General features: G+C 37.1%; 1 protein-coding gene across 1 annotated transcript; it reads right to left on the bottom strand.

The window, feature by feature from the left end:
• Window positions 1–781: 781 nt before the first annotated feature.
• Window positions 782–4,967, bottom strand: LOC143550347 (TSL-kinase interacting protein 1-like). The gene is made up of 12 exons (XM_077041033.1): window positions 4,880–4,967; window positions 4,392–4,556; window positions 4,229–4,311; window positions 3,976–4,133; window positions 3,816–3,900; window positions 3,573–3,729; window positions 3,224–3,474; window positions 2,177–2,415; window positions 2,020–2,098; window positions 1,510–1,938; window positions 1,296–1,427; window positions 782–1,193 (listed from the first exon to the last, which is right to left on the bottom strand). The coding sequence occupies exons 2-12, from the start codon at window positions 4,501–4,503 to the stop codon at window positions 996–998; spliced, it is 1,923 nt and encodes a 640-aa protein (XP_076897148.1). The 5' UTR covers window positions 4,504–4,556; window positions 4,880–4,967; the 3' UTR covers window positions 782–995.
• Window positions 4,968–17,508: the final 12,541 nt, after the last annotated feature.

The following is a 17,508-nucleotide window of genomic DNA, read 5'->3' as shown; positions in this document are numbered from 1 at the left end:
ATAAACTGTGTTAGACTAGATGGTAAGAAATATAATCTCTCTCTATATTGAGATATCCTAAGCAACACTAAAAATCATCATAATACAATACACATACAAATATTCTTTTTGCTCTGATTAACAATGACGTACATTGATTCGGTACCCAAAAAAAGTTATGAGTTGTTTGTCAACTTTATAAAATTAGTTCAAGTTGGAGATGGGATCATGGGATGATTCCACACAAAAGGAGTGGTCTATAAAAAAGATATGGTTATGATTTCATTTCCCTATACTACTATATTATATTTTTATGTATAACCTTTCGAACAGTCTATTTGATTTGTATACATTATTTCATTCTCTTGTAGCTTTAAAACATTAGTAGAAAGTAGAGTGCATATTACCTAGATAGTAGGTTGTAACATGTGGGGTTGTTGAATGTAGAGTGCATATTACCTAGATAGTAGTATAAATTTACCATGTAAACCATTATCTAAATCAATGTTACTTTCAAGAAGTTTATTATAAAAACTGAATGTCACTTTTAATTCTTAACAGAAGACAAACGGACAACAAACTACGCCGTTAACTCCTTTTGGACGTGACTTAACGTTGACGTATATGTAACGTAGTTATCCTATGATTTGTCTCAGTGAATGCGTGTTACTTCATTATGAAATCCGTGTAAAGTTACATTGTGAAACAATATCCGAAAATTATTGTTGGATGTAAATTTACAATTAACCAAGTTTGATTAAATACCTATTAAAAACAATAAATGTTGGTGTATTGTGCCTCGTTATTCAAACAATAGATGTTGGAGCAAAGCACACAATATATTACAAAAGGATCATTAACAACGGTCCACATCGTCAGTAAATTACTTTACACGTAAAACTATCCAGAAAACCAAAAGACAGAATCAAAACCACGACAACGATGCTTTAACAACTCATACCCGACACAGTAAAAGTCGTACCTAAAGAGCTGTGTGGTAAGGTCAGGTATCAGTGTTATGGGACTATATTAACATGTGCGGTTTCCCGATCTCCCACTCTCTGCTCCAATCCAAAAAAGCAACAGTTTTGAAAAGCATCAAGGCTGCTAGTTGGTATCCGGGTCAACCCACCAAGACTCTCGTTCAATATTAGGTCATTGCTTTGGTATCTACATGGAGGCAAGCCCACTTCTAAAGGTCCCAACGAGTCAGGCTGCAGTCACACAACATAAAATGTACTAAATAATGTAACCGCAAAGTAGTCTAATAATCATAATTTGATGATCAAAAGTCAAAACTGCAAGTGTATGCATACCCAGTAAATATCAGTAAGAGCATGTAAATCTTTTGCAGAACCATCCTCAGGATTACCATCAGTTTGACCTTCATCCATTGACTTAATTTCTGCAGGACAATCCTCCATCGGTTCCTCTGTTTCGGGTAGTTTCTACATGGAACAATGTACATGGTATCAAGATGCATTCGACAACATTTATTCAAGAATAATAAATTAAAACTAATATTCAAACCTCGGTGGCAGAGGTGTCGTGTTTGCAGTTCTCTTCAGAAGATTTCTCAGAAAGAACATTAGTTTTATGAAACGTGAACGCGTCACATGTTTCTTCAGCATCCCAAATGGAAGAAGATGCGACGGTTGTCTGTAAACTCTGGACGCCAATATTATTATTGCCAATGGCTTTATTTATGTGAGCAGCAATAGCAGCATCAAACGAATCACAGCTAAATGGACACTGAGAGACCGAAGGCCCAATGCTGGCTTTCACATTCTTTTTACTATTACTATTATTATTGATATTGTTGTTACTGTTATTATTATTATTAATATTATTATTATTATTATTTACATCTGATAGTAGATCGCTGATACTTGTGTTTGTAAGACTGTCCGCCCATTCAAAGACTGACACGGCACCTGCATTCTTGTGAGATCCCGACTCCTGCAAATAGTATCAGTTATCAACAACAAAAAAGTTTAAAACTTTGATACAATTTTTGGAAATTAGGATAAAAAAATGAACCTCGACACCGTTTGTGTTAAATCTTTGGGCAGTAGCAAGTGGTTGAGGTTCTTGAGGGGGCATTGCGAACCAACCATACCTTCAAAACAAATTGCAATACATGAGAGTCTTGTACCAAGCACAAGTAAAATATTTACGAGGATAAAAAGTTAAAAACCTTAAACGGAAAACAGGAGGGCTTCCAATTGCAGCATACACATCTGCTGCAGTTAAAACTGAATCTTGAGTCCATTTCTGACAGATCATAGGATTTGAACTTTGTGTATTGTAAGGCAGAAGCATTAATTCACCAGATGCTATGCTACAACTTCCCCATTTACGGTTTATATGTTCCAAAACAGATGATATTTTCTTCCGACAACTTAATGTTAGCTCCAAATGTGGGTTGTGATTATCCTAAACCATAGTTATCAAATGCGTTAGGCGCACTTAAGGCGCATAGGCCTCTCCGAGGGCCTAGGCGCTAGGCGCAAAAAAAGCGTGGGCCTAAAAAAAATAAGCGCACTTAAATAAAAAAATCAAAAACAAAATTGTAAGGAAAATATCACTCTTTTCAAATACCAAAATGTTTCAAAACATAATCCTCAACATAAAGCACCAAAATCATTTAAAAACCCAAAGCAAGTACCAAAATGATCGATCTCTGGTTATTCATGAAAAAATCTCCATAATCTGCCATAATAATGAAAATTACTGATGTGATCAACTGTTTATTGTAAGTATTTATTTAATAGAATTTGAAGTGTTTATTGTAGAAAATATATGATAATAATGAATGTTACTGATGTGATCAAATGAGAGAAATATTATTTATTTTGATTATGATACCTTAGTTCTTGGCTTCTTGCTTTGTGATGTTGAATAAGCTTTGTGATATTGAATAACCAGGGATGGATAACTTCATAGCGTTGAATTAATTTTGTTAAATCCATTAATTTTAGGTAATTTGTTTAAATAAGTTAAGTGATAAAACAAATCAACCTAAAAATAATCAAAAAAATTAGCGACTAATTGCCTAAATTTGCGCCTGCTTTTAAGGAAGGGGCTGCAGGTGCGCTTTGACTGAAAAAAACGCCTAAGCGCAAAAAATCAACGCTTTTAATAACTATGTCCTAAACAAAATAACAGAATCAGATTCAGTTTCACAAACATAACATTTGTTTCGATTTTCGAAAACCTATATACTATGTTAATAGTTTCATACCATTTCTAATGCTCTGCGTATGCTATCATTAACTGGGAAGAGTTGAAGTTTAAGTTTTGTCATAGGTTGTATGGCATTGGCGGTAAACATAGTTTGATGAAAAGGTGGGACAGGGGGTATAACTCTTGCCACGCCATCAACTAATCTATCCAAAGCAGTTTGCTCCAAATGTGCAGCAGCATCAGCTACTAACGACACTCCAGCGATTGCAGCCTTCTCCCATTTTTTATAAGCAGCTGTTGATGCATTACCTTTATAAAACAACAGCAAAAGTTAAGTCATTGTATCATTCGTGTAGACAAACAAATAATTAAAAAATAAAAAAATATATATATAAATATATAATCACCTGGTTTCTTCTTCTGTTTTGCTTGTTTAACGGGAGACGAGTCTCCGTTGCAGTTATTCTGATTTGAGACACCGTTTGATGGTGTTATAGAACAGTTTTCCCCTTGTAAAGGTCGTTTCTTTATATTCTTCTTTCGGTCTTTCAGTAGTTGGTGTTCCTTCATGGCAGAGAAAAAAAATAAAGTTTCATTATTTAACATCCGAAACAATATACAAAATATATCAATATCGGGAATCAACTAACCAAGGTCTCCAAGAAAATCTTGAATCTTCGAGGCTTCAAGTGAAGCTTTGAGGCTTTACAGCTATATTTTTCAAGTAATGACCACCTGCAAAAGAAATAATTTAAAGAAACAAGATTTGTGTTACGAAATTATACATTTATTATATTTATTTATGGTTACCATCGAAGCATGGCAGCATTGGTATCTTTGGAGTTTTTGGCATCGAGAGAAAGTTCCGGGCCAAGCAACTTGTTCATACGCCTCACAAGACGATAGTAATAGTGTCTAACTTGGTCCTTATTTTTACTCTGAACTCGAGAAGTTATTTTCTCAAAATTCTGCAACATAAAACATAGTAATTCACCGTTAACAGTTACAATAAACATCAAACTACGATATCATCAAGCAACACACACACCACACGGAAACTTGCCTTGCCAACTTGCCGCAGAGCATTGAAGAAACTTTCTTCTTCCTGACGCGTCCACGCAGCCCATTGCCGCGTTTGTTTCTTCACTGAATTCAATTTACAAACAATTTGTTATAACAATAAACCACAATATACATAAATCAACCATCAAATTTGAAATATGTACCTGGCTGATTAGGTGCAACACGAGGTGTTTCTGATGTGATCACATCCTTAATAAACACATTTTCAGGTACGTCCGGCGTGTCACGAAACGAAACTTCCGACTCCATATTCATATAAAGATGTCAAGAAAATAATAAAATTTTCATGACCCTCAACTAATTAAATCCTGTAATTATAATAAATAATTTATAAATTCAAACAAATTAATAAAAATTAACAAAATATAGCTAGGGCTAATTATATAACCTAAAAGATGATCAAAATTTGGGGAAAATTAATAAAATCAACAATTTCAAGTTAGATCCATCTTATATAATAATAATCATGAAAACCCAGATGCAGATTCGCATAATTTAACTTAAATTGTTGCATTCACGCTAACATTACAATCGATTAATAATCCCCAAAATACGAACTTGAACTATATGATTACATGCAAGAAAACCCAGTTGAAAAAATTGAATCTTTAAAGAATGAAAAGTAGCTTACCGGAGATACAGACCGGCGACGGTGGACGGTGGTGTTCAACCGACAAGACAAATTCCGATCAATAAAGAAAGTTTTAAACCACGGTTAACGATAGTTTTACTTTGAATATATTTATTTTTGTATATTTTCTTTTCTTTATTTTCCTTTTATAGATATAATAATAAAGTTTGATAAAATAAAGATTAAAGAAGGAAGAATTACGGGGTGGTCCTTGTAGTATGTTTATATTACGGTTTTGGTTGCTAAGTTTGATTTATTTCACTTTTGGTTCTTATTGTTCAAGCAGATAGTCAGGTGTAGTAGTTTTGAGTTTTAGCCACGGGATGGTCGTTAAAGTTTATGTTGTTCTTGTATGAATGTCCAGGTAATCCAACCCTAACCTGCTTTCGACGTTGATAACTCACCTTGTTTCTCTTATAAAAGCATAACTAGTCAATCGTTGTTGATGAAGAGAGAGAGAGAGAGAGAGAGAGAGAGAGAGAGGAAGGATATTAAGGTTGTGGTGGTGATGGGGTGGATTGTAAGGGGGTTAAATGTGTGTTTTGACTAAACTTGGACTAAAACTGAAAGTTTAGGGTTTTATCTGTCAAGATGTAAACAACGGGGGTTGTATTGTAAGGGGGCTAACCGTAAGTTTTGAGCAAACTTGGGAAGGAAGGCCGGAAGCTACAAAGTTAAAACCCTAATCATCTAAATAGGGCGGATTCAGCCCATTAGTAGGGTGGGCTAAGGCCCATTGTTCAACCCATATTTTTAGTGTAGTTAATTGTCCACTTCTTGTTTAAGCCCAAGTTCCCTCCATCCAAAACTCCAAGCCCAACGACCTATGTCCAAACCAGTTAAAAGGTATTTTTTTTATAATGAAATTGGACGCATCACTCGCGTACATGATATGCCGCTCGTCGTTCTCTGCTGTTGCTTCCCATTAAACAATCAACTGAAAAACCCCCATCCGATTGTTGTCGCCCACCTACCACGTATAGTTGTCTCTACCCTCCTCAGTGCTCATTGATGGCTATGCCATTCCAATCATGCAAAAACCCAATTAACCTAATAGCTAGAGTAAGTCAGGTATCAAATCCACGAGTAGCACGTGATCAGCATTACACGTTCGTTTGACTATTTAAACTGTATATAAAACAAAGGTAAAAACAATTTTGACGTTTATGGTTGAGTGTTGATCACACCATCAAATTTGATTGGAAAGTAATTAAACACTCAAACAAATTGTAGCAATTAATGGAGAAAGAATCACACTCAGGGCTTAAGCAAGTAACCATTCAAAAGTATTCATGTATCTAAACAATTTCTGTAAACAGTTGATAAATCAGGTGATGCGCAGCCTATGAATTAACTAAAAATCGTGCGAGACACCTAGTAATAAAACCTAGAAAACTATAAACTAGACCACTAATGGCAGACGGGTGTACATATTGAATGTAATATAGCTAAAGAAGTCCGGGATATCGAACCCAAGGGACACAATTGAATAGGCAAAACTAAACCAAAAGATAATTTGAAATGGTTTAAAAATAGTTAATTTTGTTTTAATTTGATGTTTTAATAAGAAGATAATTTTAAACTAATAATAGAACTTAAATTAAAATTAAAACTTAACTAAAATATTAAAATACGAAAACCATTTAACTGAAGACTTTGAACGAAAACCGGATATGAGAAAAAAATATTACCGAGCTGGGAACCTTAATTGTGACTCTTAGAATTGTGTCGGTTACAGGATTGTTAATGGAAACGGGATCTAAAGATACAACACCCCTAGACAACCTAATGGATCCCTGATCGTTCTAAGGGTGTAACCTAAGAGGAAACCACAAAAAACGTATGACGCACATCAATTGGTTGATTTACCAGTGAGTTTCACAAACTATGACTAATTACCCTAGCAGATAGATTACCCGTCGGCTTCACTGTCTCAATACACCTAAATGTATGGGTTAAGTGTCACACCCCAACCGACGGCGGATTATATGTCGGGGCGTGAACGGTGATGGCTCATAGCACATGACACTAATTAAAGTTATAATATTTATTCATCACATTAAACATGTCACACATTACAAGTAGTGTTCGAGGTAATAACATAGCATAAAGATAACACCGTTTATTATTTTAGTAGCCTAGGCCCATAACGGTACTACGTTTTGAACTTCAAAACAAACATCAAACTTGTGTACTTGCATCATGTATAAAATATGACGTCAACTATATGAATAGTTAGTGAGCAACCATAGATTGAGACACACACACACATATATATTAGATTGAAAACGTAATTCAACATGTTGAATGTATACTTAAGCACGTATGATTGAATAACATGTGTGATCAAACCTTGTTGACTTGTGTCCATAACCCAAAGATTATGCTAACAGTCGGTTTTGATTGTCCAAATGCCAAAACCGGTCAAATTCGGACGGGCGCCACCCAGATAGATCTATTATCGTTACAATTGCCTTGTTAAGTTAATGATTCACACTTGATTGATTGATTGAATACCCACACAACACAACACAACACATCACCACACATAGCATGAATAAACAAATAACACAGATTGAATTGCATGATTGAAAGAATAACAAAACTATGATTGTTTAATACGGTACATGATACACCCCAAAGTGTTTAAAAGTAAAAAGGGGTATGATTACTCACTTGGATATGAGAGCGAGAATGACAAAGCCTAAAAGCAAGTTGGATGATTGACACGGGAAAACTACAATGGTTTATCCTAATTTGAATAACACAAGTATGAATATTCAAACGAATATGGACAACTTATAGTTTCTAAGGTCATGAACGTTTTGGGGACTTTGTTTTATGGTTAAAGGTATAAATAAGATAAATATGATAAAATATAAAAATAAATTATGTCATAAGATATACAAAAATATAAATAAGATATGCATATATATATATGTATGTATATGTATGCATGTATATATGTATGTATAAAAGTATGAAACTATGTTTTTATCCAAAAGTAATTATTTTCAACAATTCATAACTATATTTTAAATATGTGATAATTAATAAAATGGTAAGAGATTTCTAAGACTTTGTTAAAAGAATGTTTATTTCTTTTATGAAGATAATTACTTATGTTTACCATAATCTTAAGGATATGAATATATAATTATTGTGACATTTTAAAGAAATAATCCAAAATAAAAAAAACTATGCATACAATTGTTTATGGTTGATAATGAAAATTCTATGAAGTTCGTTATATGAATTTCATAACCATTTTTAAATTAAAACAAGAAATTAAAGTATGTTTAGAGGATAGATAGTTATATACATGTTAAAGACCTAACAAAATTTGGTTGTTGATTAATATGAATAGCAAAGTATCAATTTTAGAGATCCCCAATTAGCTATATATGAATCTTAAGTGAAGAAGAAGATGAAGAACAATATGGAATTAGGATAATCTAACCACAAAGATGATAATTCTTCTTCCTAATTGAGTAGAGACCTTCCAAGTCTTCTAATCAACTCCAAAATGCTTGATTATAAGTGCAAAGTATGTGTGTTTAATTTGAATTCCCTTCTAAGCAATAAAACAAGTTCCTCTATTTAAAGACTGAGCTGGTGGTCTGACACACCCTTGTGTTTCACCAAACACGGCCCTGTATTTTAGTGTCAGGATCATATTTTTATCTTATCTATTACAGCTGGACATGGGGCGTATTAAGGGAAGCACGACCCCATGTTACAAGTGTCAGGACCACATTTTTGTCTTATTAATGACATCTGGACATGGGGGCGTGCTTAAGGGAAGCACAACCCCGTGTTTTGAGGTGTCAGGTCATCTTTTTTGTCTTATTAATGACAGTTGGGCATGGGGGGCGGGGCGTGTTAAGGGAATCACAGCCCTGTGTTTTGAGGCGCCAGGTCATCATTTTTTTTGTCTTATTCAATAAAGGTGACCACAGGGGCGTGGTAGGGAAGTATGGCCCCGTGTTTGAGTATCATAAAGTTTGAAATTTGGCAGTTTCAGTCCCTGGACTTGTTAAATACTCAAAAATAGCGAATATACTCGAATAAACTTGATTATAACACATGATTGAGTTGGTTTACCATGAATAAACATGAAACCACGCCATATAACATAACATCCATCGATTTGTTGGTTGAATAAAGATTCGAAACACAATATGGATCGGGTTTCAAATACGAAAAGGTGACGAATGTCACATTAATGGGGCATAAGACTTGGAATAATAACCTAGAGGTTGTGGGTTCAAAATCGATCCTAAGTGCCAATCGCATTGCTGTTGAGTGAGGATGATTTACCTTTCACATGATGGGCCTGGTACACTTTAGCGTGTGCCGGTTTGTGTGTCCGGAACAACACGTTTGGAACAATAAATGAACGGGGTGATCCGATAACAATCACAAGGACACAGGAAAACAATGAAATGAGGAAAACCTCATGCCAGAGCATTAAACCTAAAACTCTAATAACACAGACAGACTCGACTACCTATCACACGTCGAATATCTAAGTAGGTTGAACATACCCATAATCAATCACAAATTAATTTGCTTTATGAAATATGATATCAGAAAACCACAAACAAGTCACAAACACACAATAAGCAACCTTGCCATGCAACTATCAGTGAAAGACATTCAACAAGTTAGCATGTGTAACAGTTACAAGCAATAGACCGAAAGTACACATGCATAAACACATTCAATAGACTGAAATTAGATCGATAATTAATCATAAATCCATAGTTCAATACCCAAAAGCCGATAAAAGTACCAAGAAATCATCATTTAATCATCTATAGCCTAGACACCTAACGAGTTCAGCCAATAAACATAAAATACAATAGCAAACAATCAATACTAGTCGAAAACTTGGTTTGAGCAACGGTCTTGCTTAATGATCAATCTCGAGCATCGGTCTTCAACTTCAAGCTCAATCGGTTCTCCTTCTCTGAAATCTCCCTAAGGAAGTATTAACACCAAGAATTGAGTTATGACTATTAGGGTTGCAAAAATCGTTTATATAGATGTTTCCCAAATTTTCGTCGACATAACAGCCCTTCGTGCATTGCGAAGATGAAACAGGTAGTTGCTCGCGTGTCGCAAAGGACAATAGTCGATCAAAATTTTTGTTGATTTCTGGGGTCTTCACGTGTCGCTACGGGTTCCCCTAAACTTTTTCGCCGCACACTAAGCATTCATATCTAGCAAATTTTGTTTTCTTCATAAAATCTTCGCTTTAACTCTGTTTTCTTAACCATTGTTTCCTACATCTTTGTTTTTTAATCCTCTATCATATCATCTTCCAAATCTTCATTTCCAATCCATTTTTATTTTCCAATTTTCTTCTTTCACTCTCGTGCATTTTCCCGTATGTTCATTTCTTCTTGATTTAGCCACATTTTCGCTCCTCTTGTACACAAACCCTTGTAAAAACATACAAATACCAAGTATATGCTAAATTTATAAAAAACTAATAAATAAGTAACTAAATCCATATAAAACTGTAAGGAAAATCGGATGTGCTTTGCAACACATCATCAGGTTTATATCCAAATCAAGAACACCATCAGTCGTCCATTAACCGTAACTAGCATATATGTCAACCAACAAAAGCACGCAATATAGCCTTAGAATATCCTATAAAACCCTATTCGAACAAGTATGTAACACCCCAACCCGGAGCAGGCTGACGTGTCACTATTACAGATATCATAGACCAAACAAAAACCATTTAAATGAAATGAAAAGAATCCCATGGCAACCAAAAGAGTTAAAAACACTGAAAGAAATTCTAAGTCAAATTTATTAAATGCTTAAATAAAAGAAGATTAAATCAAGTCCTTATTCTTGAGCTTCATTTTACTCTCATCACTGATCTCCCTGATTTCCCGAATTACCTGTTAGCAAATAAGACAGACACAAACAAGAAAATACGGCTGAGCCAAAAATTGCCCAGTAACGGAGAGAACAATAGTACAGGTAAAGGCATACATAAGACAAAACACATACTGAAATAAAACTGAAACTATTGCGGATATAAAACCACGTTTTAGACCGAACTATAATTAGATGCGAACATAATCCGATACACGATCGGGACGTAATCTGAATATACTCAAATTTAATCAAATGCAGATACACATATCAAAACGGACCAGAAATATAGCGAAACAAAATATAATTACTAAAATACACGACGATGATGTTAAAATAAATAGGTCGTGTAATACGGAAGCACCCAGAGCCTAAACAGAGGGGTACACAGCTAGCTAGTCCATGCACCAAAGAGACGGTGTGGGTGGCGTGCACACATTGTTCCATCTCAAACAGAAGTCAGGAGTCAGGAGTCAGGAGTCAGGAGTCGGAGCTAAGATCGATCTATACGCCTCTAAGTGGCCAAGGTACTACATGAGTACTTTCAGAGACGCCGTGAACTTTGATTACGCACTGTCACGATAAGTGCCATGTCGTTGACGCCCCAACGACAAGTCAGAAATGCTCGGGTAACAGAGTACTGAACTAAAGTCGTATAACTAAAAGATATTTAAACAGGAACATGCAATAATGAATTCAAAATATATATAACCTATTGCATGCTATAAAATTAATATAACCATATCATACGAATAAACCGAACTAGATAACAAAAATCCGCACTACGAAGTGACGGACATCGAATATAAAATGGACTAGAACCAATACTATGAGTGAAGAAAAACAGAATCCGTACCTTAGGAGCCGATAAGTAAGCGAAACAATTACAAGTTTTCCTTTACTAGGTAATAGAGCCTACAAATCCGACATATTCCAATTTAGACTTATTAAGTTCATTTTTATTAGATGACTAGTGGAGTTTCAGGCAATGTGAACTTTAGGACCTTCAATATTGACATCTAATTACAAACAACACTTGCTGTATTTTTATAAATAAAATATTTTACAACCACCCAGGAGGTGCCATTCGTTTAGCCATTTCAATTTATAAAAGTATTTACATAAAAATAAATTAGTCTCACATGATTTATTCCAAAAAACATAATCGGTTATTATATGCATTTGTCAATGCATGACTATGACATGGCCACTGTTGGCTATATATATTCATTAGTAGATAGAAAGAAATATATTTAAAGAATTTATTTTGCCATCATCAACAATCCATTCTATTAACGTCATAAAAGCTTGAACAAAACATTAACGACCAACGGTACTGTGTGTTAACCACGGAACAAGGACTCGGTATTAAGGTGATATATATTTAGTTGGGTCGTATATTTACGTACATATAAGTGACCAAATCATGAGATTCAATTGCCGGAATCTCCTTAATGGTCACCAAGGGTAATATAATAAACACAAACGGACCACATGCAATAACGGAATGTTCATAACAAAACCGTTACCTTGATAGCCGGACGGAACGAATCAAAGACTACGTCGGTGGTGTATGAGTGCAGCGGCGGCCTTTGGTAGCCGAAACAGAGCAGATCACGAAGGGTGAGTAGGTGGTGGGGTTTAGAGGAGTTTGTTTGGGGATTCATGGGTTTAATAACAAGATCGACGATGGTTTCGGAGCTTCCGTTTAATCCGTTGAATTTGAATTAGAAGATAATAAGAGATAAGGTCTGGATAATTTGAAAACAAAAGGTGATGATTTATTTATTTATTTATTTATTTTCTCTCTATATTATAATTTGGGATATTATAATTATCCCTCCTAAAAAAAAATTTCGTCCTCGAAATTGTAAAACGGAGAGACAACTTTCCACATTCATGATTTTAGACACAATAAATACGGAGTCTAAGAAATAGCAAATAAACAGATACTAGAACATAATAAAATAAAATTCATATGAAATCAAAATCATCCAAACTGAAATCACAAATTACTAATATGGAAACAGATATGGATACTGGGAACGAATGGTATCCTCCATTTCCCATGTAGCTTCTCGTTCAGAGTGGTTCTTCCAAAGAATCTTAACGAACGGAATAGTTTTCTTGCGCATAATGCGTTCTTGACGATCAAGAATAGCTTCCGGTTCTTCTTCAACAGATAAATCCTCGCGAATCTGATGGAGCGGATAGGTAACAACATGTAACGGGTGATAATTATACCCCCTAAGAAGAGATACGTGAAAGACCCTATGCACATGAGATAACTGAGGTGGTAAAGCCAAACGATAAGAGACTTCGACAACTCTTTCAAGAATTTCAAACGGTCCGATGAATCTTGGGCTAAGTTTTCCCTTGATTCCAAAACGTTGAACGCCTCTACAAGGTGAAACTCGCAAGAATACCCGATCACCGACATTAAATTCCAAAGCTCGACGATGTCGGTCTGCATAGCTCTTTTGTCGACTCTGAGCCTCTTTTAGCTTCTCACGAGCAATGGTAACTTTCTCATTTGTAATCTGTACCAACTCGGGCCCTTCAATAATTTTCTCACCAACCTCATCCCAACAATTAGGGGCTCTACACTTACGACCATATAAAAGCTCGAATGGCGCCATACCGATGCTAGCTTGCCAACTATTATTGTAGGCAAACTCAACCAGACTTAAATACTCGTCCCAGTTTCCACTCCACTCTAAAGCACATGCTCGAAGCATATCTTCGAGTGTCTGAATGGTACGTTCTGACTGACCGTCAGTCTGAGGATGAAACGCGGTACTGAATCTCAATCTAGTACCCCATGCGGCCTGCAACCCCTTCCAAAAACGCGAAGTGAAACGTGGGTCTCGATCACAAACAATAGAGACGGGGGTGCCATGGAGTCTCACAATCTCTCGAGTAAAAATATCGGATAACTTACTGACTGAGAATCCTTTTTGAATCGGAAGAAAGTGAGCCGATTTTGACAAACGATCGACTACAACCCAAATAGCATCATTTCTTTTGAATGTTTTAGGTTGTCCGGTAATAAAATCCATTGAGATATCATCCCACTTCCATACCGGAATGTCAAGTGTCTGAAGTAAACCCCCAGCTCTTTGATGCTCAGTTTTAACTTGCTGACAAGTAAGGCATCTGCTGACATAACTAGCCACGTCCTCTTTCATACCGCTCCACCAAAAATGTTGACGAAGATCCCGATACATCTTTGTGGATCCGGGGTGGATTGAGAACGGTGAACTGTGAGCCTCGGCTAACAACGACTCCCGTAGGGTGGAATCGCTAGGAACACATAACCGTTTCCCACACCAAACTACGCCATGCTCGTCTTCTCTGAATTCTGACTGTTTACCACCCTCCAAATTCTGTATAATTGCCCAAATTTCTCCGTCTTCATATTGCGCACTCTTGATTCGAGAAATTAGATCAGGCTCAATCTGAAATCTGGCTAGATATCCATTGGTATCACCAAAATGGAGACCAATACCCAATCTATCCAGATCATTGAGGATATGAGGTTGCAGCTGAAAAGAATTTATCGTTCCGGAACTCTTCCGACTAAGAGCATCGGCTACAACGTTTGCCTTCCCCGGATGATACTGTATGATAGCGTCGTAATCTTTTAGAAGTTCTAACCAACGTCTCTGTCTCATGTTCAGTTCCTTCTGAGTGAAGATATATTTCAAGCTCTTATGATCAGTGAAAATATCGCAAGTCTCTCCATAAAGATAATGGCGCCAGATTTTCAACGCGAAAATAACTGCAGCGAGTTCGAGGTCATGCGTCGGATAGTTAACCTCGTAAGGTTTCAACTGTCGTGAGGCGTATGCAATGACTTTACCATGCTGCATTAAAATGCAGCCGAGACCTTTCTTAGAAGCATCACTATAAATTTGGTATCCACCCGTGCCTGAAGGAAGTGTAAGAATCGGATTAGAAACCAATCGCTTCTTTAGTTCTTCAAAACTTTTCTCTCGATCATCATTCCAGGAGAACTTAACCCCTTTCCTTAACAGTTGCGTGAGGGGTAGGGCGATGGCGGAAAAACCCTCAAAAAATCGGCGATAATAACCGGCAAGGCCGAGAAAACTACGGACTTCTGAGACTGAGGTAGGTCTAGGCCAATTAGTGACTGCCTCGATTTTAGCCGGGTCCATTGTAATGCCTTCGGCCGACACAATGTGACCCAAAAATGCTACCTTGCTTAGCCAGAACTCGCATTTTGAGAATTTGGCATAAAGCTTCTTTTTACGTAAAATCTCGAGTACGATACGAAGATGATCCTCATGTTCCGCTTTACTTTTAGAATAAATTAGAATATCGTCGATGAAGACTATCACGAACTTATCAAGAAATTCTCGAAAAACTCGGTTCATCAAGTCCATGAAAACGGCCGGGGCATTGGTTAACCCAAACGGCATCACCAAGAATTCATAATGGCCATAACGAGTACGAAAAGCTGACTTAGAAACATCTGAATCTTTGATCTTAAGCTGATGGTAACCAGATCTCAAATCAATCTTAGAAAAACATTTGGCGCCTTGAAGCTGGTCGAATAGATCATCGATACGAGGCAAGGGATAACGATTTCGAATGGTGATTTTATTCAACTCCCGATAGTCAATACAGAGTCTTAATGAACCATCCTTCTTCCTCACAAATAAGACCGGTGCGCCCCAAGGAGAGACACTCGGTCTAATAAAACCCAGTTCCAATAATTCTTGTAGCTGCTCTTTGAGCTCCTTAAGCTCCAAAGGTGCCATATGATAGGGTGCCTTAGAAATCGGCTCGGCACCAGGGACAAGATCAATAGTAAACTCTACCTCGCGATCAGGTGGAAGTCCAGGCAATTCTTTAGGAAAAACGTCCGGAAAATCACAAACAGTCGGATAATCGGAGATTTTGGGTTCATTAGAAGATGTAGCTTTAACCGAAGCAAGAAATCCCGCACAACCGTGCGATAGAAACTTATGAGCCTTAAGCGCAGAAATAATTTTTAAAGATTTTCGAGGCTGGGTCCCCTGATAGATAATTTCGGGACACTGAGGATTTCCAAATAAAACACGACGAGTCTGACATTCGATCGTAACATTATGTTGCGATAACCAGTCCATACCCAGAATAACATCAAAGTCGCTAATATGCATAGGATACAAGTCTGCGGCACGGATAACTGAATTGATTCGGATTGGACACTCATTATAAACGTGAGAGATAACAGTGGTGCCTCTCAGAGGAGTAGATATCACTAAAGGGTACTCTAAGGCAGTAGGCATAGTCATTAAATATTTAGCAAATAAGAGTGATACCACAGAATGTGTCGCACCAGTATCAAATAAAACATACGTATCACGATCACCAATTTGTAAATTACCGGAAACCATACCTGGGGCATTAGCTGCATCATTAGCTGTAAGTGTAAAAACTCGTCCTCCTGCAGCAGATCTAGCATCTTCCCTAGTATTAGCCCTAGGGTCCCGCTAAGGGCAGTCTCTGATCATGTGTCCTGCATCTCCGCATCTAAAACAACGGCCTTCAGCTCGACGACAAGCACCTCCATGACGTTTCCCACACGTGCCACACAGAGGAGTATTTTGGTTTTGTTGATTAAGTGGTTGAGCTCTGGTGGGGTTATGATGTTGTTGCATATTATTCTGTGCGGGCCTATGATTCTGATTTTGATTTCCCCCATTTCGTGGCTGATTGTTGAAATTCCTATCAGTACGCTGTCTACGGTCTCGGGGCACAAGGGACTGTTCGGTTCCAACTTGAGAAGAAGATTGACCCTGATTATTTTCTCTAGGCCGCTTACGACTTTCATCAAAAGATTTCTGGCGGTGTTTCTTATCATTATCAAGGTTCTTAACCGCATCAACTATCTCATTTATGTCATTAAAACGGAGGTTCAAGATAAACTTCCTATCTCGGTCACAAATGGCCCACTTGAAATGGTTGGTCTGTTGTTCTTGCGTGCCTACAGTTGGGCCAAGAAAACTAACCAATCGACTGAAACGATTTTTAAACTCAACGATGGGCTCATCATTAGCCTGAATAATTGAAGAATATTCTCTCAAATATTCACTGCGATCAGCATCAGTGAAGTACTGTTGGTAAAACAAAGTACGGAATTCATTCCAAGGAAGTGTAGCAGCATAATTGTCTCCACCACGGGCAGCTTTCAGTGTCTTCCACCATCTGTGAGCGTCATCTTCGAGCTTGTAAGTAGCTAATCGAACCTTAAACACATCTTCAACACCCAGCGCTTCAAACAGTTTCTCGATGTGCGCGATCCAGTTTTCAGCTTCTACTGGAGAACTTGCAGTACTAAAGGATTTTGGCTTTTGCTTTTGAAAACGCTCAAGCGAGACATGATTACCAACAGGAGGATTGTTGCCTCCAGCATTGTTTCCACTGGCGTTGTTGCCGCCGGCGTTGTTGCCACCAGCATTGTTCTGCTGCAACTGTTGTATGATGTTAGGGACTGCCGCAGCAATAGCCGCATTGACGGCGTTAGCGACAAGGGTCGCAAGAGGTGGGTCGTTTCCAGCATCATTCCCGTTTTGGCGGTTAACACGTCTTCTAGGAGGCATCTGAAAGTAAGATAACGTATGAATTGAACGATAAGGATTTACGGAATACGCGAACGACGAAAAGGAAAATCCTAACCCGACGTCTACCCATTAACTCACATTTTTAATTATTTTAGTTTA

Source organism: Bidens hawaiensis, unplaced genomic scaffold (genome assembly GCF_021521415.1).
Source record: "Bidens hawaiensis isolate Kalapana, Puna unplaced genomic scaffold, B.hawaiensis_p1.1 tig00000055_1, whole genome shotgun sequence".
Classification (NCBI taxonomy): domain Eukaryota; kingdom Viridiplantae; phylum Streptophyta; class Magnoliopsida; order Asterales; family Asteraceae; genus Bidens; species Bidens hawaiensis.
This window is presented reverse-complemented; position numbering and strand designations above follow the sequence as displayed.